Source organism: Cyprinus carpio, chromosome A16, assembly GCF_018340385.1.
Source record: "Cyprinus carpio isolate SPL01 chromosome A16, ASM1834038v1, whole genome shotgun sequence".
Lineage (NCBI taxonomy): Eukaryota > Metazoa > Chordata > Actinopteri > Cypriniformes > Cyprinidae > Cyprinus > Cyprinus carpio.
In genome coordinates, this window is record NC_056587.1 from 9,824,109 (window position 1) to 9,848,662 (window position 24,554).

The 24,554-nt window shown below is 39.2% G+C and overlaps 2 protein-coding genes across 4 annotated transcripts; one reads left to right on the forward strand and one right to left on the reverse strand.

The window, feature by feature from the left end:
- The first annotated feature begins 75 nt into the window (after positions 1–75).
- On the forward strand, positions 76–13,237 carry LOC109105956 (zinc fingers and homeoboxes protein 2-like). 3 transcript variants are annotated; one of them, XM_019119255.2, is made up of 2 exons: positions 76–232; positions 10,661–13,237. In XM_019119255.2, exon 2 carries the CDS (start codon positions 10,816–10,818, stop codon positions 13,225–13,227), a length of 2,412 nt encoding a protein of 803 aa, XP_018974800.1. In that variant the 5' UTR covers positions 76–232; positions 10,661–10,815; the 3' UTR covers positions 13,228–13,237. The 3 variants fall into 3 exon arrangements, with proteins under 3 accessions (XP_018974800.1, XP_042628470.1, XP_042628471.1); XM_042772536.1 differs by lacking the exon at positions 76–232 and adding an exon at positions 989–1,120; XM_042772537.1 differs by lacking the exon at positions 76–232 and adding an exon at positions 1,346–1,405.
- A 2,052-nt stretch (positions 13,238–15,289) lies between these two features.
- On the reverse strand, positions 15,290–24,418 carry LOC109105957 (derlin-1-like). The gene is made up of 8 exons (XM_042772541.1): positions 24,104–24,418; positions 20,869–20,980; positions 18,357–18,421; positions 18,020–18,046; positions 17,201–17,296; positions 17,063–17,115; positions 16,833–16,943; positions 15,290–15,851 (listed from the first exon to the last, which is right to left on the reverse strand). Exons 1-8 carry the CDS (start codon positions 24,254–24,256, stop codon positions 15,710–15,712), a joined length of 759 nt encoding a protein of 252 aa, XP_042628475.1. The 5' UTR covers positions 24,257–24,418; the 3' UTR covers positions 15,290–15,709.
- Between the last annotated feature and the right edge of the window lie 136 nt (positions 24,419–24,554).

Consider the following 24,554-nt stretch of genomic DNA (forward strand, 5'->3'; position numbering starts at 1 on the left):
GAACGGCGTCTTGTATCGTATGCAAATACGCCTGCTGACGTAGTTGATCATGTGGGTTTTGGCGTAGATCCCCCTGTGATCGCCAATTTTTTTCGGCTGTTGTCTTTAGAATTCGGCAGAATCGTTACAATCGTACGCTTCTGTGGGCTGTACACGTGGAAAAGTACACAATTTCGGACTCTAGCTGTCAATAACCTCGCGTTCCCAGCGTTTTCCGTTGGTTGGTGGGCAGGTAAGCATGGCTGAATTATTTGTGTCGGTTGGAAAATTAGCAAACAAGCCTTAAAGTTGCGGGCGCGTTTGAATGCACACAATAAGTAGTAGCCCGAAACGTACTGTAAAGTGCTTCTGATGGCAGTTGTTTATTTCGACTGAACTTTGTTTGCCCAAGGCATATTGTAGAAAGTGAGCACCAGAATAACCGCATCGACCTGACCCAATAACCTCAGTTTTAACATTTCGAGCGCTGTGATTTGGTGTGGCTTGCGGAAAGTTTCACAGAATGGTTAAAGTTAATAGGCAATGGGCGCGAGAATATGTCTACTTCTCTGATGTCGAAATAAGCAGCAAAATATGGCTACCAATGTCGACATGGCGTAACGTCGGTCCAAGTGATTTTTATTGGAGTCGGTTTTGCCTCAGTAGACCCCTCTTTTCCGTTGTACGCCACGATCGGGAATCTATTTCGAACTAAGAATGATTAATTCATGCACTTGTGTATGAAGTGAGCATGGCACGCAACTACTTTGATTTGGGCTCGGTGTCGTATGATGTAGGCAGTGGTGACGCCTTCCACGACCATACTGCATGGCACAAGCATCAGACGCGAGCTACATTGCAGCACTGTGCTCACATCTGTGATAGTTCCCAAAATTGTCGCATCCATACTACTAGAGACTCGCAGCACCCTATATAGTGCAAATCAATTTCTGAAGCTGAATATGCGACTCAATAAGTACCGATCTGAGTTGTTCAGAATTCTTAATATAGCATACAGTTGATGCATCGTAAATCATCTCGGCGAATATTCCTAGGACACTTCAGGTGTAGCAAACTAACGGCCCACGCTTGATATTTGCTTCAGTGTCCAGTCGCATGTCATTCCAAATGCTTTCCCAAGGTATGTACAGACCGAATCTCCTATCTGTCAGAAATCCTGGACTGTTTACTTATGATTGGCAGGTCTTTCCTACTTTTTCAGGTAGTCTGATGTTGCTAAAAAAGCAGTTTTAAAATATTCCTCCAATATGGTTTAGTGCAAGGGTGCCCAGCAGAGTTTAGCTCCAACCCCAATGAGTTACACCTGAACCAGCTCATCAAGCTCTTACTGGTCATACTAGAAACTTCCAGGCAGGTGTGTTGAGGCAAGTTGGAGCTAAACTCTGCAGGACACCGGCCCTCCAGGGTAAAAAATATATATAGCAGTTTTGCATCATCAGAGTGTTTTCTTGAGTTTACATAAAGTTATATTTGGCAACAAAGCTCTAAATGAATCTGATTCAAATCAAAGAGATGCATCTGTATCTTAAGATCTTGCAGCAGCTTTAGTGGTGACTCCTTAACCATCATATGTTAATAGTTTTTCTTAAATTAATCATATATCTCCTCCTTTGGAATCTCATATTGCTCAGTGTAAAATACTCTGTTTATGTTCTTACTACATGCTCCATCATATCACGATGGACTGTATAATCTGAGGTTTAGTTTACAGTAAAAGGCTAAATGAGAGAAAATCACTTTAGTTGCTCTGGTTTGTTGACTTTATCTAGTAATTTTTTTAGGATTATCAATTAGTATCATGTTTTATTATGTTGTTTACTAATCTAAATAGATAACTGATCTTTAGAAATTGGCTTGGAACTAAACAGAATATTATTAATATACACTGTAAACATACAGCCATTCCCATATGCTTAGTTATTTTTTTTTTTCCCATTGTGCTCACCGAAGGGCATTCGGGTGCAATTTCCTTGAAGTTCATTCTGTATTTATGGCATTTTAAAATAACTAAACATTCTCACTCCTCCTGGCACAAATACACTTGCCAACCTTTAGCGTTCACCTTGTGGGTCGTAGTATGGAAACATCTCTGATTACAACGGTTTATTCATGGAACCAAGACTGAGGCAACTTTTACAAAGTAGTGAAGCGTATTGTGAAAAGTACAACTCTGCTTGAGTTGCTCCGGCGCAAAATGCAGTTTGTGCCAGGTGACTGGCTGGATTCAAAATGGCTGCCCGCGTTCGTGAGGAGCTGACGTCTTTGAGGAGGTGGTTGCTGCTGCCTCTGCCTCGTAGCTCGTGCTGTCAGTGACTAAGCCGACAGTCGCTGATGTCACAGCCGTGGGCTGGGCTCCCTTGAAAGCTGTGTGTTCTCTGTCTCGGTGCCGGTGGTCATGACTCCACTGAAAGCAGAGCCTCTTTGTGAGGGATTCTGACCTCACATTGGAGCCAGGTTATTTATTAGTCATCACTACTAAAGCTATTAATTTCCCTCTGTGTTCATGTCCTGTAAGAGAGAGTCACAACTGACGTGTGTTACCAGCTGAAGTTGCAGTTGAAGGTGGCATACTATCTTGTTCTGTTTTCTTACTGCATTATGAGTACAACAGATCATGATTCATCACTATTCATGACATATCTTACCATCATTCTTGTAAATGATTATTATATATATCCGAGCATGCTGAATGTGTTTGAGCGGCAGTGAAAGCAGCTGGGCTCTCATACAGATGGGCCTAATCATAATAGATTCTTACTTGAGCTAAAGAAAATAAAACAGTTTGAGTAGTTGTTTTCTTAAGGGGAGAAATGCGTTCAACTTTTTGCAGTCGCTCGCTGTTTAGCTGTCTCTCTGTTGCCAATATTCTGCCCTACTTTTGCAGTCGTGACCCAGCTTTTCTGGAAGTGTAATGGAGAGTCTCTATATAACTATAATTCCTAACAAATGACACAGAAGTTTATTCCTTTGCCTGAGCAGGTGGTGTTTGACTGAAGTGGCTACATTTTAAAGCCTGTAGATCCTCAGGTGACTTGAACTACAGTCACTTTGTGTCTGAGCTGCTGTATAATTTTTAGAGAAGCTAAACTGTTATAGCAAATGTGAAAGATGGTGTTGCTCCATCAGGGATATGAAATAAAATGATTTAGGCCTAAAGATGTTGAGTTTATGCTTGAGTTACAGTCTTATCTGTGCCCTGACCTGAACTTACACTATGGAGAAAAGATAATAAGTGTTTGCAGTCAACAGTATCTGTCAAGAGTAGTGTCTATTCTTTGTTTAGAAAGGAAGTTTATTAATTTTGAACCGGTGCCTTTGAGGCCTTGACAGAAATGTTTAGATGAACGTCTAAGATACAAATACCAATCCAGTAATTCTTTTTTTATAGGTGAGGAGAGGCTGGGTGAAAAGGAGGCAGAGTAGGAAAACTCGCCACATAGGACCTTACAAATATTATACTCCAAAAGGGGGAGACCATCACTGACATGTGGGTCGCTGATTTAAAAAGATTTGTAGTGTTGATGCAGTGACAGACCGTGCTTCTAGTGCCCTCGTTCATGACCTTGAATAATTCAGTCATACAATGTAATTAAATAAATTTTCATCCTGTAGAAGATTTCAGACTTTGAGAGACATACATAATAGCTCAGGATGTGCTTGTACCAATGAAAAGATAAACAGTAGCCAGTGAAGATGGCCCATATTGATGTGAAATTATAACTTCAAAGCTCTTCATAGCTCTTCATCTCTTTCAGGCAGCTCACTTTTTTTTCAGTTCTTTGCTTTGTATTATTTTTTCCCTACAAATCTACTAATACTTCTACATTCCAGATAATAAATAAACAAAGCACTCATATTGAAGTGATTTGATTGGTGCAGATGAGCAAAGGATGCATCGTAATTAAATTTATGACCGATATGGGTAAATTATAATAATTCTCATATGATGTCCAATAAGCAATAAATTCCTCATATGTAAGTTATATTGTGTCTAAACAAATGAAAAAAAAAAAAAAAAAAAAATATATATATATATATATATATATAAAAAGAATGCTAATAAAAATCTATCAGAATTCTACAAGCGATTTTAGTCATCACAACATTAGAATTTACAGTATGAAAAAGTTTTGAGGTTTGCTAGATTACATTTAACAGTGATATTAAATTATTATTTTAAAAGATGACAGCAAAGGCAATCTAAATAAGTATAAGTAAATATTCATTATCGACGGATACAGATCAATTAAAACAATCTCTAATAACAGCCGATAACCAATATGGTACTGATATATCATGCAGCCTTACAGTGATACTCCACTCCAAAAAGAAAATTTTGTCATTAATCACTTACCCGCATGTCGTTCCAAACCTGTAAAAGCTCCGTTCGTCTTCAGAACACAATTTAAGATATTTTGGATGAAAACCGAGAGGCTTGTGACTGTCCCATAGACTGCCAAGTAAATTACACTGTCAAGGTCCAGGAAAGTATGAAAAGCATCGTCAGAATAGTCCATCTGCCATCAGTGGTTCAACCGTAACATTATGAAGCGACGAGAATACTTTTTATATGTGAAGAAAACAAAAATAACGACTTTTTTCAACAATTCGTTTCCTCTGTGTGTCTCAGCGTCACCGTATCACCATTTTGGAGAACGCAAGCATCGTACGCTCTTCTGTGTCATCCACACCACACGTTATTTTTGTTTTCTTTGCATACAAAAAGTATTCACATCGCTTCGTAACGTTACGGTTGAATCACTGATGGCCGATGGACTATTCTGACGATGCTTTTCATACTTTTCTGGATCTTGACAGTGTATTTTACTTGGCAGTCTATGGGACAGTCACAAGCCTCCCAGTTTTCATCCAAAATATCTTAAATTGTGTTCTGAAGATGAACGATGCTTTTACGGGTTTGGAATGCCATGGGGGTAAGTGATTAATGACAAAATTTTCATTTTGGGGTGGAGTATCCCTTTAAAATGAGCAGATGTGGCATCATTGTACAACAAAAACAATTGTGATTTTAATTTCTTGTTCACATCAGCATGTTGGAATGCATTAGATCAGATGAGGAAAGCTATAAACAAAAAGAGAAAGAGTTCACTCCCAGACAGTTTTCAATCTTAGTGGGATCTGTGTTATTTGGGCCTCTTAAGTGTCATGACTCAAACTCACAGATGGATGACAGCAGTGATCGCTGTCCAGTGGAATGAATCTGATATCCACTGAGCATATCAGAGGCTTAGTAGAGCCTGTCTTTTTTGTTTTATTAGGAGTGTTTGAGACAAGGCAGAAACAGTTGCCAATCATGTCTGAACTGGCTGTGGTTAGTGTATAAATGTTATCAAGTCACCAGATCAATATAGGCTCTTTAGAATGATTAAAACCTTTTTATTGTTGTTATTCAATGAAAACATACATTCGCCTGTGTAGATAAGTCATGTTAACGGATTATCATTTTATTTAACAAAGTATTTCATCCGAGGCTCATAGACGCAGTGCTCAAACATGACCCTGATCTCTTGATCCATCCTCAGTGTGACCCTTTCCATGAGTATTTCATAACTATCTGGGACAGCAGCCATATAACTTAGTGGTCAACCACAGAGATTTGTGTTTTTTTTTTTTTTTTTTTTTTGAAGATACTGTATGCTGCTGAGCATCCATGCCTTTACAGCTGGCTTTAGCAGGAATGTCATGCCCTCTGTCTCTGGTTTCTTAGTCAAAATTAAGCATTGTTTCCCCTGCATAATAGTGACCCATTTCAAACTAATGCAGTGTAATAGGGTTGGGCTGATAGATGATGCCATGTCCATCGCTGATGGATGACAGACATCACGATGTTGAGCCAGCATTGTGATCTCAGTATCAACAAGATGCACATTCTAGCTTCAAGTTTTTAGCTTTGCTTCCTCTGAATAAGCATAATTAATGCACCCACTCATACTGATTCATGAAACATGTATCAGCATATACACAAGTATACAAATCTAGAATTAATATGATGAATACAATCTCTCAGTGTGGGTTTCACCCCGAAAGAACAGGCTCGGCCAAAAATAGGAATGCGGAACGTTCCTCATCTGGATCTCTGTGGAGAAAATCCCTCCCACCTGCTGCTGGGCCGTTTCCATGACAACGCATGAGTCCAGCTTTTTCAAGTCCTGTCCCTTGGCACCCCAAATCACTGAAAGCCTGGACACCTACCCAAAGGACTTTGCTCTGAGCTCTGTGTCATTTTCCTTCTGCACAACTACTTCATTCTCACATATACCCACATTCATCATTTAAACAAATATTTTTTTTTCTCTCTTAAATAGTGTTTACTTCTTGTTACTAGAGCCTTGAAATAGAATCTGTGGAGCTACTGTTTATTGATCAATCTGTCATTGGGCATCAGGTATTACTACGTCTGTGGATCCAGAGACATTTGCCACATCATCCTAATATTCAAAAGGAGTCAGTAGTTCCCACAATTTGAGTTTAAAATCTGGGAAGGGGGTGTGATGTATACCAATTGCACTCAACACTTTTTGTCAGTATTATCATGAAAAATAGAACTCCGTGTACATCTGTGCAGTGTTGCAGGCTTCTAGAGCCCCATTTGATGAGATTTAAATTAATTCTGCCTCAATCCCAAATTTAGCCCCCCCCCCCACTGTGCTCCACAGTATTAACAGAGCTCAGTCTCCGCCCCTTCACAGTGGCTCATCTGCAACATCCTCTCCTGGAAACATGCATGTTAATGTGTTAATCCAAACAGGAGAACTGTTTTGCAATAGACTGTAGTATGTTACAGAAACTGTACATCAGGCTACACACCCTCCAGCTTGTGTTAACGTTGGTAGTTTATTGCTGTAATATTGATGTAACTTTGACTAGTCTATAAACCAGGGGTTCTCAAAGTCTATATTCAACGGTCCAAATCTGAATTTTCATCAGTGTCAAAGGTCCAGACCGGAACAATTGGTTATTACAAAACTTGTTTTTAATAAATATATATACTATGCATAAATTTTTTTTGTTGTTGTTGAAAAAATAAAGTACCCTTTGCATTCAAAATATATTAATAACAAGTGCAAAAGTGGCAAACAATTAATTTAAGTGTCAGCAATAGAGGTTGACCTCTGGCCGATGTCAATATTTAGAAATCAGGGCAGCTGATGGCCGATATGTTTGGTCGATTTAAAAAAAAATAAAAAAATTTCTTTATCTCATAAAAGCAAGTTTGAGTAAATGATTATTGCAGGGCACAAGATGGTAGTAGTAGCCTAATTCATAGTAATAATAATTCATGGCTCAAAGCACCTTCTTAAAACCTTCTGAAGCCTGCTTTTTGTTTATGTTTGTTGACAGACAGCAGTGTTTCCCACAGACTTGCAAATGCAAATTGATTCTCTGCCAGCGGGAGGCGCTGTTGGAGTGGAGATTATGTCAAACGTCATAAACTCACTGGATGTCATGACAACAAATGTCATGAAGGAACAGTTTTAATATCTCGCCTTCGCTTTCATTTCCGACCATCTCCAAAAAGAAATTAAAAAATAAAGTAAACAAATGATTTACGGGGGTTTAAAGGGTTCATATGACATTGCTAAAAAGAACATTATTTTCTGTATTTGGTGTAATGCGATGCGTTTGTGATTTAGGGTTCAAAAAACACATTATTTTCCTCATAATGTACATTATTGTTGCTCCTCTATGACCTGCCTTTCTGAAACGTGTAAATTTTTACAAAGCTCATTGTTCTGAAAAGCGAGGTGTGCTCTGATTGGCCAGCTATCCAGTGCGTTGTGATTGGCCAAATTCCTCAAGCATGTGGCGGAAATGTTACGCCCCTTACCATACTGTGATTCCGTGTCCCGGCTCGACAACTATTATAAACGAGGCATTTGTTGCATCCAGTGGGGACATAACTGATTATAATGACTCATACTGTCTTTTTACTAGTGGTCGGTATTGTTTTTTTGACAGCCGATGCCGATATCTTGGAAAGCAGGGGGGCCGATATAAAGTCAATAATTGTTTTTTTTTTTTTTTTTTTTTTTTGTAATATTTAAGAAATTTTAATTAATTTGCCAATGGATTAAAAAACACTATAACCTGAGCTGTATGCAGATGGCGTACACTCTTCTGTGTCAGTGCCAAAAAGTATTTGTGTCGCTTCATAACGTTACGGTTGAATCACTGATAGCAGATGGACTTTTCTGATGATGCTTTTCATACTTTCCTGAACCTTGACACTGTTATTTATTTGGCAGTCTATGGGACAGTCTCAAGCCTCCCTGTTTTCATCCAAAATATCTTAAATTGTGTTCCAAAGACGAACAAAGCTTTTACGGGTTTGGAATGACATGGGGGTAAGTGAATAATGACAATTTTAATTTTGGGGTGGAGTATCCCTTTAATTGTGTATAATCTGTATGTTGTAATTGTTTTTATTCAAGGCTTTGATATTTTGTTCAGCACCTTTGTCAACAGTTGTTGTTTTTAATGGTGCTATATAAATAAAGTTGACATTGACACTTTATAGAAAAAGACACCATATTGTAGGATACTCTCCCAGGAAACAGTCCTCGTCCTCCGTAAAATGCGCCACACACATCTGAATATTTGGGTTAGACTGTTCTGGAACAGTGTTGTAAATACAACTTAACCATTGATTTCTAGTTGTGTCCTCTTTTGGAAGGCCAAACAAAGTAGTTTTGCTTTCACACCAAACCACACAGCGTCTCCACAACATGGCGTCGGCAACAGCGAGAATAAAAGTTACACCACCTATTTTTGCTTGAACATTTGGGCAGTGTTATGCAAATCTTCCCACATTGTGATGTAGACATGTGGGGGCGTGTTTAAATGAGGTGTTTTAGGAAGGCGTGGTTGACTCTTAACTTGGGCATGAAGACATGAAGAATGTCTCTTTGGATTTGAGACTTTAGTCTTTGCAACTTTACAGATCTTCTCCTGCACCAAGAGCTTGTAACACTCCAAAGAGAAAGAAACAATTTAAATCGCATCATATGACCCCTTTAACATGCATTTATCAAAGTAGGAAATAATTAGTACTCTTAAACTATGAAATGTAGGGGGGTCTGGACCAGTCCGGACTTTGAGAAGCACTGCTATAGATGGTAAAATCCCTTCACTGAAATTGGAAGTTTATGACTTTTTATTTTTGATTGTTTTTTTTAATTTGTATTTTTATTTTTTATTTGCCTCTAGCACAGTCTTAAGCACACAACATTCTGTTTTTCTTTCTTGGCCTCAATTCTCAATAGCTGTTATTGACACAAGTAATGTTTTTTTTTTTTTTTAATGGCTTTAGATTGTAGCTGTGTGATCGTAAGTTATGTGGTCTCATGCTTTCTCAATCTTTATTGGCTATAAGCCCTTGGCAAACACTTAAAATTCTGAGTTTATATGATAAACGTTTTCCTCATCCTTTGATTTTCATGAGGTAATAAATGTACTGCCTGATTTAGGTGAATCTCAGCCTCTCTCTCTCGCTCGCTCTCTCTGTCTGTCTATATATGTGTGTGTGAGTGTGTGTGTGTGTGTGTGTGTGTGTGTGTGTGTATTAATATATATTATTTAAAAATTCTTGTTCTGTGAACTTTTGTTGTCCTCTATGCCGTAAGCACAGTTTTCTCAAGGAAGAAAAATAATTGCTAAGGTTACATTATACTGGTGCTCTCACAGTGAGTTGACGCTGTGATATGAGATGCTCAGGGTCCCATCCATATTTAATTAGTCTCCAATGTACTGAGATCTGCTGAGGGCAACACAGGCCTGAAGAAGGCTATTATTGGTCTGGACAAGTTCAGCCTAGCACAGGATGTTTTTGCCCCTCACATCCGGACTGACCACCGTATTGCTGATGCCTCTAATTTATTACCCAGCACTGGGGTGTGTATCTAAATGCTTTTTATGCAGGAGCTGCAACACCTCAGCTTAATTTTTAATGAGGTTCTGTAGTCCTTTGTGATGATTTTCACTCTAAATCAAGCTGTGTTGCACCTGAAGTGACAATTAACTGTGATTAAAAAGCTGATCTTTTGTGTTGATAGAAATACATTTAATTACATTGAAATGGCAAGCATAAGCCTTTATTGTTCAACAGCAGTTCAGACAGTATCTGTAGACAGTGAAGAACCTTAAAAAACTCTTTGCATTTTCACATTAAGTGTCTATAGGCAGTCACACACCAGATGCAGCAGAGTCAGACACAACTTGCAGCATCCTAAAATCAAATCCATTGTTTTCTATCAATCTTTGCACACCACAGCTGTTCATCATCTCTCGACAGCACCTGATATGACTTTGTGGACTGCTCAAAATTCTTATGTGCCATTCAAAAATTTTTAAATCTTTGAAAAAAAAAGGGGGGGGGGGGTCTTTGCAAGTGACATGTATGTTGTAGTCTAGAAGATAACTTGTTTATAGACCATTTTTTAATAACAAGTTTGTCTGTTTGTGGTACTTTTGCGTGATGTGGTGTGGTTTTTCTTGTCCTGTGTTTAACCCCCTTAAGCACCCCAGTAATTGTTTTACGTATAGTTCATACCTCATTACCATAGTTTTAATGCATGAAAATCTAGTTTTGATATACGAGTTAGTAATACTTATTTTGCTTCTTTTTCTTTTTTTTAAATAGACTGTGTGATCTGGGATGAAGTCTCATGAAGTCTTCCATTGGAGCTGACATTCACAGTCAGCAGAATCATCCTTTACCGATCCTCCAGCAGACAAAGACCTGCTCATTGCCCATCAACAGAGTCCCCCTGCACTGCACCGTCTTACTCCCTGACCATGGCTAGTCGAAGAAAGTCTACAACACCCTGCATGATCCGACCGGATGACTTGGTGACTGCAGATGATCCAGAAGAAATGGATTCCTGTGTGGATGGTCCAGAAGAGAATGGATCCTCACATGTGTCTTCTAGTGACGATCGGACAGAAGGAAGGAAGAGTTCTGTGAACTCTGTGCAGGAAGCAACAGAGCTGGAAAAACCTGAAGTGAAAGCACGACCACAGAGGAAACTCCAGGGAGGCTATGAGTGCAAATACTGTCCCTTTTCCACACAAAATCTCAACGAGTTCAAAGATCATGTTGATTCCAACCACCCCAATGTGATACTCAACCCACTGTACTTGTGTGCGGTGTGCAACTTCAACACAAAAAAGTTTGATTCTTTGACAGAACACAATGAGAAGTGCCATCCTGGGGAGAGCAACTTCAAGTTCAAGAGAATCAAACTCAACAGTCAAACCATTCTAGAACAGACAATCGAAGGTTCGAACTGTGCAGTCATCTATGATACAACCAGCCCTCAGTCAGGAGAGGACTTTACTGCTTTTCCCCTGAGCAAATCCAGTACTGTTAAGGTGGGTAAGCCCAAAGCAGATAGTTTACGTTTTCAGGACGATAGTCCATTGGACAAACTCGTTCAAGATCTACCGAAAAAGCAAATTACTGCAGTGAATGTGAACGGGACTGTGATAATTCCAGATGCAACTCTTAAGGATGGCCTCTCTCATATAATGCCATCCTTGCAACGCCCGCCTAACTACAACTTAGTACCAAAAATTGCTGTCCCCTTGAACACTTCAAAATACAACCCCACGCTAGATGGCAACTTGACCCTCATCACCTCCTTCAACAAGTTTCCATACCCTACCCAAGCAGAGCTCTCTTGGCTCACTGCAGCCTCCAAACACCCCGAAGAACAAATCAAAGTGTGGTTCACTACCCAACGGCTAAAACAAGGTATTAGCTGGTCTCCCGAGGAGGTTGAGGAAGCACGAAAAAAGATGTTCAATGGAACGATTCAGCCTGTTCAACAGGCATTCACTGTCTTACCTGCTCAGTTAACTCAGTCCACTAAAGCTTCACAGCCCCTTATCCAGACCGTCCCTTGCCATGTTCTTGGACAATCTGGCCTAGTGTTGGCACCAGTTTCCAATGGCTCAACTGCTACCGGTCCTCCTCTCGCACTAACAGTGACAAATCAGATAGCACAGGGTGTCAAGAGGCCCCATACAGCACCTCTGATTGCCCCAGAGATAAAGAGGCCTTCAATAATTCAGTCCGTTCAGAGTACTCCCAAGTCTGTCTCTCCGACACCAACCCTTTCTTTAGATTGTGAGAAAACCCCTGATCAGATCAGAGAGCTGACCACCAGCTATGCTCAGTGTCAGTTTCCTGATGATGAAGAAGTGTATCGCCTCATCGAGACAACTGGCCTCTCATGGGGAGAGATCAAAAAGTGGTTCAGCGATCAGCGCCATGGAAACTATAAGGCAGTGCAACAGATTAAAACAGACCTCTCTTTGAAGGACAGCCAACCGCATAAGCCTGTGGCCACACATTTTCCACTACTAGAGAGAGTTAAAGGCAAATCCTCTGAGCAAATGAAAAAGTTGGAGGAGAGTTTCCAAAGGACTAGCTTTCCGACCCAGGCTGAGATAGAGCAACTTGTGGCAGATACCAGGCTCTCCAAAAACGAAATTGATTGCTGGTTCACGGAGCGCCGAGCACTACGAGACAACCTGGAGCAAGCCTTGCTCAACTCGATGGGCTCAAAAAGGCCGGAGCATCACCTTCAAAGGGGGACACTAAATGGAGTCCATGAGCAGGACAGCAGAGTCAGGGACTCACCTCTTCCCATTCTGACATCCTCAGCCTGTCCAGAGGCCATTGATGGAAAGTCTCTCTGCCTTCTTAAAGACGTGTTTGCACAAACCCAGTGGCCCTCACCAGAGGAGTACAACCAACTAGAAATCCAAACAGGGTTAGCTCGTACAGAAATTGTCCGGTGGTTTAAGGACAACAGATCTGCTTTGAAAAATGGAACGTTAGATTGGATGGAGCAATTTCAAAGTCTTAGCAACAAGAGACCGAATGGACAAAACAACTCGTCATTCTCGGAGCAGGCCCAGAGTGTCCTACAAAGGCACTTTCATGAGACAAGGGTACAAAAAGGGGAGGGTTTTGAGAAGCTTGCAGAGCAATCGAAACTAACCAACCAGGACATTGTCGAATGGTTCACCAGTAAGTTGGGCCACAACATGCCTGAAATCAGCAAAAGCAAGGACCAACATGGACAGGCGAGCGTAGATGGTAAGAGGTGGGTTTCCTTGGCAGCTGACATTGATGGCAAAGATTACGATGCACAGAAAGTGGCACGAGACCTATCGGCAGAGCACAGAGTGACAGGATGAAGTGATAAAGGTAATAGTCTTTTTTTATTTTAACTACCTGGTTGATATTTTGAATGGCGAAGAAGCGAGAGAGTTGCTTTCCCTGAGAAATAGCTGCTTCTCGTGATAATGTAGCAGATGTGGCTGTAAGACACCCAGAATGTCGGAAGTCTGTAATTTAGCCTTTAGAAAAACCGCTTGGCAGCGAGAGAGAGGGCAGAGCCCAAATTTTGTGTGCTGGGAGGGGGAGGGGGGCAGTGTCGATTTTGGATTTTTATTTCAAAGACATTATCCATTATTTATGTGAGTCAAGTGGCACTTGTTGCTTGTTCTGTTGCAGAAGAAAACAGGCTGCTATGACCGAACTAGGTGGGCCTGATGATTAAGGAATGACCTCTGTTGTCATGAATGGAACAATGATCTCATAATCTGGACTCTTGAGGTCATCAGAGAAGAGATGGACTGCGAGCATCTGTGAAACACTGTCTGGAGAGTGACCATGGAGTGCCAAAGTTTGACTGCTATGTTGTTATTATGTGTTTGTTTTTTAAAAGGGCCCTTGTAAATATTTTTTTCTGTACTTCAACAGATTTGTACAATTTTTTGAAGATGAGACTTTTGTTACGTTTATAATAGGAGTCCCAAGAAATTTCCCTTGACCCTTATAATGGAATGTTCAATCATTTTTGTGAGTGGACACAAAACTAACCCACCTGCTGGTATAAAACAATGTGGTTCATGAAGGCACTTAATATTTCAAGCAAACACAAACAAGCGGTGCTTCAATAAAAAACATCTCATTCCAGAAAACGAGGTGATATTATGGACTTTTCTTTGGACCATAAATACATTGCCTGCACTCATACTGTACCTTATCGCTAAGTGTAGAGAGCCCACATGACAGACATAATCGAAATAGAAATCAATACAATACAGAGATGCACAGCACATGTTTATTTGTAGTTATAGGCTAATTTCTGGCAATATTACAGTAACTGCAAATTTATCCGTATCATGTTGGCATTTCCTGGTATCCAACACATAGTTCCATTTTTCCACTACTCAGCTGTGAACTGCTTTCAGCTCGCTTAAGTGTATTTCTTTTTCCTGCAGCTGCTTTAGTGTCATGTTCGGACATGTATCAGGAAAACTGTACTGCTACCAAGAATCCTGCTTGCTCTTTATAAGAACCAGTCTGCTGTAATTCAATAAAACACAACTGATTGAAAGCCTGTTCTGAGTCTCGTTTACACAACAGTATCATTGCCAAAGTAGAATTTCAGAAAACGGAGCTGAGGTTCATTGGGAGCTGCTAATTTTCTTACAGCAAGTTGCTGTTCAGGGTGCTGCAAAATGTAAATGTAACTAAGGCGCCAGTATCCGGTGTGTGTCCCTCAAGACACTGTGAAATCGATGTACTCAAATTAGTGAGCACAGTTGCTGTTTACAATTTATTTGTAGCATCGATAACTGAAAAAGCACTCAATGAAATGGCAATAACAAAGCACTAGAAATCTAATCTGAACATTTCAGTAAAGATTGGGGTTTTGGCAAGAGGTCACTTTGTGTAACTCTTGATGTGACCGTATCACTATTATACACCATTTGCACATTTTGCGAAGCACCTTTCTCCAAACAATGTGTTGAGGGACATAATATCAAATCAATGTGTCATTTAGTACATACTAAATAAAAAATTATAGCACTGAAAGTGATAAATATAACTTCCAGTGTACAAATAATAAAACTTTATCTGTTCCTGTTTGCTGTCAGAACATTTTTAGATAGCATGAGTATGTACCACAAGATAAATATATGATATTTTTATTTTTATGATCAGTAATGTGTGTTAATTTCATAGTTTTTTTGTTGTTGGTTTTTTTGTTGATATTTTTTAATGGAGTCTTATAATATTATACAAACAGATGGAAATATGCATACATGTATAAAACAGACACCGCACTTTCATGTGCATGTTAGGATTGGTAATTCAGTTAATTCACAAATGTAAAAGCATAATGCTTAAGAAAAATTACAATAAATTTAACCTAATTTTGACAAATGAGGTGATAAAGAAAAAAACTACTTTTTAGATTTTAATGATCATTCCTAAACAACTATGCTAACAAACAAATCTACACTGAACATTTCATGGCGAAATTCATCAGCTACATTTGATTGTGAGCAAGTAACATGAATACACTGAAAGATGCGTTCATATTATGGGAAACACCATCAAAGTCCCCTGAATTTTCTACAATTACGTCAACTCTGCCACTGCACATATATTTGCAGAGTTTCTGTACACACTGTGAAACTCAATAACAGTGTGATATGACATAGAGAGTAATAGGAAAATACGTAACGCTGGGAAGGAGCCCCGTCACTTTTCCTTGTGGGTCAGAAGAAATGCAACACAAAAATCCAAAACATAAAATCCATATTCTGCAGCATTGATGTTAGAAGTTTCTGTATTTATCCATTGATGCAAGAGTCAAAGGCTTCAGTCATCCCCCAGCCGAAAGCCTTGACCCCAGGCATGGCGCCCACCTCCGCCTCCTGGCTGCTCTTGGGGCACAGGTCTCCTGCTTGGAGGAACACCGAATCCAGACACCCCACCTCGTCGATTTGGGAGCATCTGGTACCTGAGGGGAAAAAAAGAAGAAATGATAGGAAAAATATTACAATAAAGCATAACAGTATCATTTTTAAGGCATTTAATAATGCACTAAACTTTTTAATGGGTAATGTGCGGGATAATGAATGTTTTGTAATTGATGAGTTTATCAAATGTCGTTCCAAACCCATAAAAGCTTTGTTCGTCTTCGAAACACAATTTAAGATATTTTGGATGAAAACCGAGAGGCCAAGTAAAATATACTGCCAAGGTCCAGAAAAATATGAAAAGCATCGTCAGAATACTCCATCTGCTATCAGTGATTCAACCGTAATGTTATAAAGTGACGAGAATACTTTTATACGTGAATACAACAAAAATAACGACTGTATTCAACAAATCGTCTCCTCTGTGTCTCTCTGCATCACCGTAGCACCATTTTGGAGAATATGAGCTGAACGCAGACAGCTTACGCTCTTCTATGTCAGCTGCGCCACAAGGATATGCTTTCTACTTGTATTTACACTTTGATTTGAACGAAAACAGTCCATCCTTGTGGCGTGGCTGACACAGAATAGCATATGCTGCCTGCATTCAGCTTGTATTCTCCAAAATGGCGCTACGGTGATACAGAGAGACACAGGGTAGAGTAATTGTTGAATAAAGTCGTTATTTATGTTTTCTTCATGTACAAAGTGTAATTTACTTGGCAGTCTATTGGACAGTCACAAGCCTCTCGGTTTTCATCCAAAATATCTTAAATTGTGTTCCGAAGATGAACTAAGCTTTTACGGGTTTGGAACGACATGAGGGTAATTGATTAATGCCAAAACTTTCATTTTGGGGTGGAGGAAACCTTTTATAACTCCTTACTTGTTAGTTTCATTCAGCTATTCATTTATACATTCATAATATTTAATAAACAGGCACTTCATTCATATCAGCACTGCTTGCATATTGCAGCAGAATAACAGGAAGCTGAGGCCAGATGTGCAGCCAATAAACTCACAGGAACTGTGGGGTGGAGAGGAAGGACCTCCCACCCAGGTCCATGGGGTATTTAAACATCAGAAAGAAGTAAAGGTGGCCAACTAAGTTCCCAATCAGCTCATTGACAATCCTGAAAAAAGAAATGGTTATTATTACAATTATTATGCGACTGCGATGACTCGTACAACATTTTCATCAAATGACTATGACATTTGAACATAAATCTCTGTGAGGCAAAAAGATTCTTACGAGCCACCGATGATATAGTTGAATCCCAGAATGACCCAAGGAAGATAACAAGCCTGTGTGAGTGTGAACATGAACAGGTTTTAGTGTACATCACTATATCATTTAAAAACATACTGCATTTAATAATGCACTGAATACCTTGAATCTGGTGCCGAACCAGAAAGATACAACCACGTCACGATTTAGCTGAGCCCAGACGTACAGAACAGACATGATCAAGGGGATCATCAGGAGCTGAAAAACACAAACAAGCCAATATTTATGAACAAATGAAGGAGGAAATAAAAATTCAAATGCAACATAAAATTTTCCGTCTCAAAAAAAAAGAAGATAAAAGATGCTTTTAAATGTCATGCAATGGTCCTTAAACAACTAATAGGTTACATCAAAAAGCTTAATTAACTCCATAAGTGCAGAAAAATGCTCATAAATCACACAAGGTTGTCATTTCAATTAACCAGCACAAATTTTCAGATGATGTTAGAAAGTCAAAAACTGCTTTGAGAACATTTTAAATGTTTTCATTAAACTGATGATTTACACCAAATAAGAGTGGCAAAGTTTGCTTCTGAGGAAATGTAATGTTTGAAAGATGATGTAGGGAGGCAGCGGGCATCTTTACATTTTTTTATTTTTTTTATTTTTTTTATTGTAACAACTAGTGTTAGCATCTGTGATTCATGTTAACTTTTAATCAACAACCTAGTGATAAAATAGATGCAAGTTTAAATTCAAAGGTATTAAAACTTTACACAGCAGATAAAAAATACTGGACAGCAATATTTAACTGAACAAAATACCACACTTAGCAATTAAAAAACAATCACTTTTTTAAAAGAGAGAATAAAGATAGCTTCATTATTTGACTTAATAGATATCCTACACATTACTAAATGCCAATCACACAAAAAGTGGAAAATTCACATTTAGAAAAAGAAAGAAAAGCAACTGACTAACCTGCATGTCCATCATTAGACCTGTTATCTGAATTATAAATGTTAAGGAAAGATAAAGTAAAATGAACATGACTCCTAGAACAGCTTTTCTCGCCGAGTGGACGCTGCATAGAATGAAAACCACATCTTCAGAGGATATTAAATCATTTAATGCAATATACTCAAATGCTGAATTCAGCACATCACATTCATTATTCATTCACTGTTAATGTGGGTATGCGCTGTACAGACGCAAATCATTTGATGACAATGACTAATCACTTGTTTGCGCTGCACTGAATGACACATTCAATCTTTTAAAATATTACAGTATAATGTGTACAGGACAGAAAGGATACAACAATACAAATCCAGTTGAACAGAAGCATGAACATGTAGTCTGCTGGTCTTCCATCAAAAGCTCCTGTGAAAGGGAGAAGAGATGATGAGATGTCACATCCCATAGTAACCATCATTTCACTTCCTGATCAAAACGCTTTACACAAAGAAGAGTATTTAAAAAAAAAACTATGTACATCATAGTGAGATAGGACAAGTCATATTATAAGACTAATAAACACTATTTTATTTTATATGAAGTGGGTAACCTAAGCTGAATATTTCTTTCTTTATATAAGTAACCTCCCTATTATTGGACATTTTCACTCATGGAATAGAATTAATTATGGTTTTAAATAGAGCATTTTTACAATGGGCATCAGTAAGTAAAAACTTGTGATGCTGCATCCACACCACTAGGTGTCAGTATAAAAGCCCTTTCACACCAATAATGATAACTATAAAGATAACTATAACAATAACTAAATTACCGTCCACACTAACAGACGATAACACTGTTTAGTCTAAGAGCATGGTGCAGTTTTGTTGTCTGTTGCTTTATGTGCTCAAGCTCTATAAATTGGAGGGATTCTGCCTGGCTTTCAATGTGTTTTTTATCATTCTAAAAAGTGGAAAAAAAAAACTGTTCTGAAAGTCATTCCAACAATATTGTTCCTCTGTGTTGTTTGTTACATATGGGAACAGTAAGTCCACACAACAGTTTCAAAACAAATTTTCCAGCTGATAAAAACACTGACAGCCAATCAAAATCCACCTGACTTTAAAGGGATAGTTCACCCAAAAATGAAAATTATGTCATTAATGACTCACCCTCGTGTCGTTCCAAACCCGTAAGACCTCCGTTCATCTTCGGAACACAGTATAAGATATTTTAGATTTAGTCCGAGAGCTTTCTGTCCCTCCATTGAGAATATATGTACGGTATACTGTCCACGTCCAGAAAGGTAATAAAAACATCTTCAAAGTAGTCCATGTGACATCAGAGGGTCCGTTAGAATTTTTTGAAGCATCGACAATCTCAATGCCAAAAATACATTTTGGTCCAAAAATATCAAAAACTACGACTTTATTCAGGGTTGTCTTCTCTTCCGGGTCTGTTGTGAGCGCGTTCACAGCACTGCAGTTTAGTGATATCCGGTTCGCGAACCAGTTCACGAAATCGAACTGAATCGTTTGAAACGGTTCGCGTCAACAATAAGCATTAATCCACAAATGACTTAAGCTGTTAACTTTTTTAACATGGCTGACACTCCCTCTGAGTTCAAATAAACCAATATCCCGGAGTAATTCATTTACTTAAACAGTACACTGACTGAACTGCTGTGAAGAGAGAACTGAAGATGAACATCGAGCCGAGCCAGATAACGAACAAAACATTGACTCGTTCTCGAGTCAAGAACCGTTTCTGTCGGACGCGTCCGGTTCGAGAACCGAGGAGCTGATGATACTGCATGCGTGCGTGAAGCAGACTGACACACAGCGCGTCTGAACCGAACTGGTTCTTTTGGTGATTGATTCTGAACTGATTCTGTGCTAATGTTATGAGCGCGGGTAAACCGAAGGCTTGAATCAAGGGCAATCATCGCCAATGAAGTCATTACGTCGAGCGCAAAAGAACTGGTGAACCGTTTTCGGCAAACGGTTTATTGAATCAAACTGTCCGAAAGAACCGGTTCGCGGAAAAGAACAGAACTTCCCATCACTACTAGTGATCCGAAAACCGATGCAACCAGTTCTTGACTCGAGAACGAGTCAATGTTTCGTTCGTTATCTGGCTCGGCTCGGCGTTCATCTTCAGTTCTCTCTTCACAGCAGTTCAGTCCGTGTACTGTTTGAGTAAATGAATTACTCCGGGATATTGGTTTATTTGAACTCAGAGGGAGTGTCAGCCATGTTAAAAAAGTTAACAGCTTAAGTCATTTGTGGATTAATGCTTATTGTTGACGCGAACCGTTTCAAACGATTCAGTTCGATTTGGTGAACTGGTTCAAGAAGATCCGGTTACATCGAGTGATTCGTTCGCGAACCGGATATCACTAAACTGCAGTGTTGTGAACGCGCTCATAACAGACCTGGGAGAGAAGTCAATGCTGAATAAAGTCGTAGTTTTTGATATTTTTGGACCAAAATGTATTTTCGATGCTTCAAACAATTCTAACGGACCCTCTGATGTCACATGGACTACTTTGATTATGTTTTTATTACCTTTCTGGACGTGGACAGTATACCGTACATACATTCTCAATGAAGGGACAGAAAACTCTCAGACTAAATCTAAAATATCTTATACTGTGTTCCGAAGATGAATGGAGGTCTCACGGGTTTGGAACGACATGAGGGTGAGTCATTAATGACATAATTTTCATTTTTGGGTGAACTATCCCTTTAAAGAGCTTAAGCATTTAAAGCAGCAGATGACAGAACTGCAGTTAAGATGACTGTTGTATCGTGTCCAGTCAGACATTATTTTAATTAAAGGATGATTAATACATTTTAGGAAACAGAAGCTACCTGTTTCAAGCCTCGTGGAGTACTGGTAGAGAAAATACAAATTAACCAGGTATAGAAAACCCGTCCCTGGGCCAACTGGGAAATACAACGTCCCAGTTATCGGTCTCCATATCTGTTGAGAGAACACAGAACAACGATTAGTTAACTTGACGCAGATTACTGTTGGAGATGCCCATCCATTCTGGCTTATTGAAAGAGATGCATCAAAGTACTTCTTGAAAGTCTTTCAAGACTCTTAAAGGGATAGTTCCCCCAAAAATGAAAGTTCTGTCCTTATTTATTCATCTTCATGTTGTTTTGACCCTGTATGTCTTTCTTCTGTGGAACATAAATGAAGATGTTTGGTTACCAATTCTTCAAAATATCTTTTGTGTTATGCAGAAGAAAGAAAGGCATACAGGTTTGGAACGGCATGAGGATGAGTAATCAGTACGATCCCTTTAAACTGAAGTAAAAGTAGAGAAAACCAGCAAGCACCATGTGTATGCAGTCACCAGCACTGGCTGAAAATGATGAAAAAACGGAGTGGCTACCATGCTTGCACTGCAGATTTGATTCCCTGCACATTCTGAACTCATTATCCATGTGCCTGAGCACAACTGCAGCTATTACACCAGACATCACGCTCTGAGAGGAACAGACACTCATCTGGTCTGTTATCCAGATTAGTTGGGTAATTCCCATACTAGAAAAACTGGGTCAGTAAACAACAAACACGCACCCCTGCACAATTTTTTAACATGCATATACTGCACACCTTATCGCTCTTTATAGTCCCTGGCTGTCTCATTCTCCTCCCTTTCCCTGTATCCCTTTCTCACTTCTAGCGCTTTCTCTCCTCCCTTCAGCACACACAGTATCTCTGAGCTAGCAGGGTTTTTTCGGTCTGGGGCTGTGAATCCGCTGAGCAGCAACGCTTTAATGTTGGCGTCTGAACTGGCTCTGCAGTAGCCAGGCAGTCCAACAGCCCCTCCACGCACTGCAGCATAAATCATGCCAGCTCACTTGTGTGGAGAGGTGACCTCTGTAGACTGCAGCACAGAGAAAAGTGGGTTAAAAAGCACAGCAGGACTGGTATGCCGCGAGAGGACAGGGAGAGGTTTATTTGGCCGCTTCTCAACAGCTAAATGGTTCCTTCACAAGTGCCAATGTGAGCACAGGTTCACTGTGACAAAAAGCTTAATGTAACCCTTGGCTTAGCAGTGTATGCTCTTTAAAGTGGGTGATATCACTCATTTTGCTTATCTGCAGTATCCTGTGTGCAATGCTTTTCCTCACTCCATAGCTGTGTTTACTTCCTAGATCTTTGCCATAATACAGAAGAAACCTGTACTGGCAGGATAGAGGCCATGAAATGTTAATTAATAGTGAGCAGACAGGAGTTGAGTTTAGAGCTTGTTCTAAGGGAGTGGATAAATCACAGAAACACCATGCAAAAATGAGCTTAATGTTTAAGTTAATAAATTACAACCAAAATTGCAGCTACAAAAATGAATCAATTAGCTTAGCCATTAGCAGAGGTCAAATTACTCTGTGCCTGAATTCCAGGCACATCTCTCATGTCATGAAAACTAGCAAGGGAAACAGATTGAAAGCAATGATGCTGCCATTTACAAACTAGATAAGCCAAAGAAATGTGGGTACCCAAATACATATTAAAATAACTTCTAGGGGGCTTTACTTTTTAAGAAGTGGTGCATTATGCCCACTACACACAGTTTAGAGGCTGCACGGCAGGGGTTTAAGAAAGGGGTTTTCAACCTTTTACATGCAACAGACCCCCAAATATAATAATCCCATTCTAAAGTTTATAGTTTCATCTATAAACATCCAATTTATACTGTGAAAAAAATAAGAATGTAAATCTGTGTAAAATATTATTTGGAAAATATTAATGTATTTGTTTATAACATTATCCCCTACTCATAGTAATGCTTCATTGTTAGATTATTTTTTATTTGATTTGATTTTAATCAAATAATTTTATTTTAATAAATATTTGTATTATTCAGTTAGTTTAATACTCTTTTATATTTTTAATCAATTTACACTGATTATCTCAAAATTTTTCCACAGACTCCCTGGGGGTCTCCGAAGCCCACTTTGACAACATCTGGTTTAAGAAGTACAAAAAAATGTTCTGAAAAACAGAATTTATATTGGTCTTTGATATTAACACATGCTACATAACCACCTAGATACGCTTATAATTTGGTGCAATAGTAACAAGGATGGAATAAATGGATACAAATGTTTTTTTACAAACATTCATTCGTTGTTTTACACTTGTAGCCCACAAACAAATAGCTTTGCGCCACCTGGTGGAAATTACTGATATACTGAAAAAAATAAATATCATATTTTTTGTTAATTCATAAATGCTTAATTACATGTCTTAAGATATTTACAATACTTATCTTACAGTTTAGGCAGACTGTTAGAATTAAGCATTAAAACAGACTTCCTCCGTGATGAGGACAACAGAACACCATTATTTCTATTATATGTCGCAAAACTCAACATTTTCCTAATTAGGTCAAGCAAATAAGGTTAAAATATCTGCCATCCCAGTGAGAAGCAGCGCTTGTGGAAGGAAAAACATTAATTTGGCAGGCCACGAAAAGCCTGTTGTCCCGGAAGTAGCCTCAGACGCGTACTCGGCTGTCATTGGTTGAACAGAGCAGACTGGGACGAGTTCAAAGTTACTGTTTTTTTCTTCTTATTATTTATTTATTTCTGTGGCTGCGCAACTTTTGATTCACATGTCATTTCCTGTCTTTCAATACTACAATATACCGCCAGTACAACATTTTAATGGTGGCGTACATATGGAGGGTGCGATTATACTAAATATATTAGGATACCGTCGATGCATAAACAGCACGTGTTACGCTCTTTGCCATCTCTTAACATTCTCATTCTGCATAATCATAAAACATCGTATTAAGTATTCATATTCGCTTCGACAACCTTTAAATACCTAACATTCAGACTTCCTAAAGTACAACAAAATATTACATAACAAACCACGTAATTTCGGCAATCGTGTGCATGAGATTTTGAACACAACTGACTGCTGACTTTATACACTGATCAGCAAACCGTCTCGGTTCACTGCAGCAGTCCATGTGTGGGCATCAGTTTAACGTTACTCCGGTACGAGGCCTACAACAAGGCCTTGTCATCGCAGCTGTTGTCTAAAGTCTCCGTTCTGTTGAATTCAATGTAAACCTACCTGGAATTTATGAAAGAATGCCTCCGGCCATAACACAAGGTACATGGGACTGATTAATCCCAGTTTTCCTATTAGCGGCACTGCTATTGAGCCAGCGAACCAGTAACGAGTGATGAAAGGGATGTTTTTAAACCAGTCCCCGATATCTGACATCTTGCCATATGATTAGAAAGCCTGGAGATTCTCTGTGGGTTCTCCGCCGATGCGGGTTATGAAAACGAGTCTGAACACAAGGCAGAAATGCTGCTTCAGACTTCTTCTATTTTGGTTCGGTTACCCTGGTGTGTGTACGCACTCCTTCCCCGTTCGGTTTACATGACGTGGCCGCGTACAGACGCGTCCTTGTTGCGATTTTCCGTTAGATTTGACTGTCAAATTAACAGTCATGCAAAGGAATATGTTTTTTTTTTTCGAATTCGAAAAAAACCGTTTATTACCTAAACGCAGATAT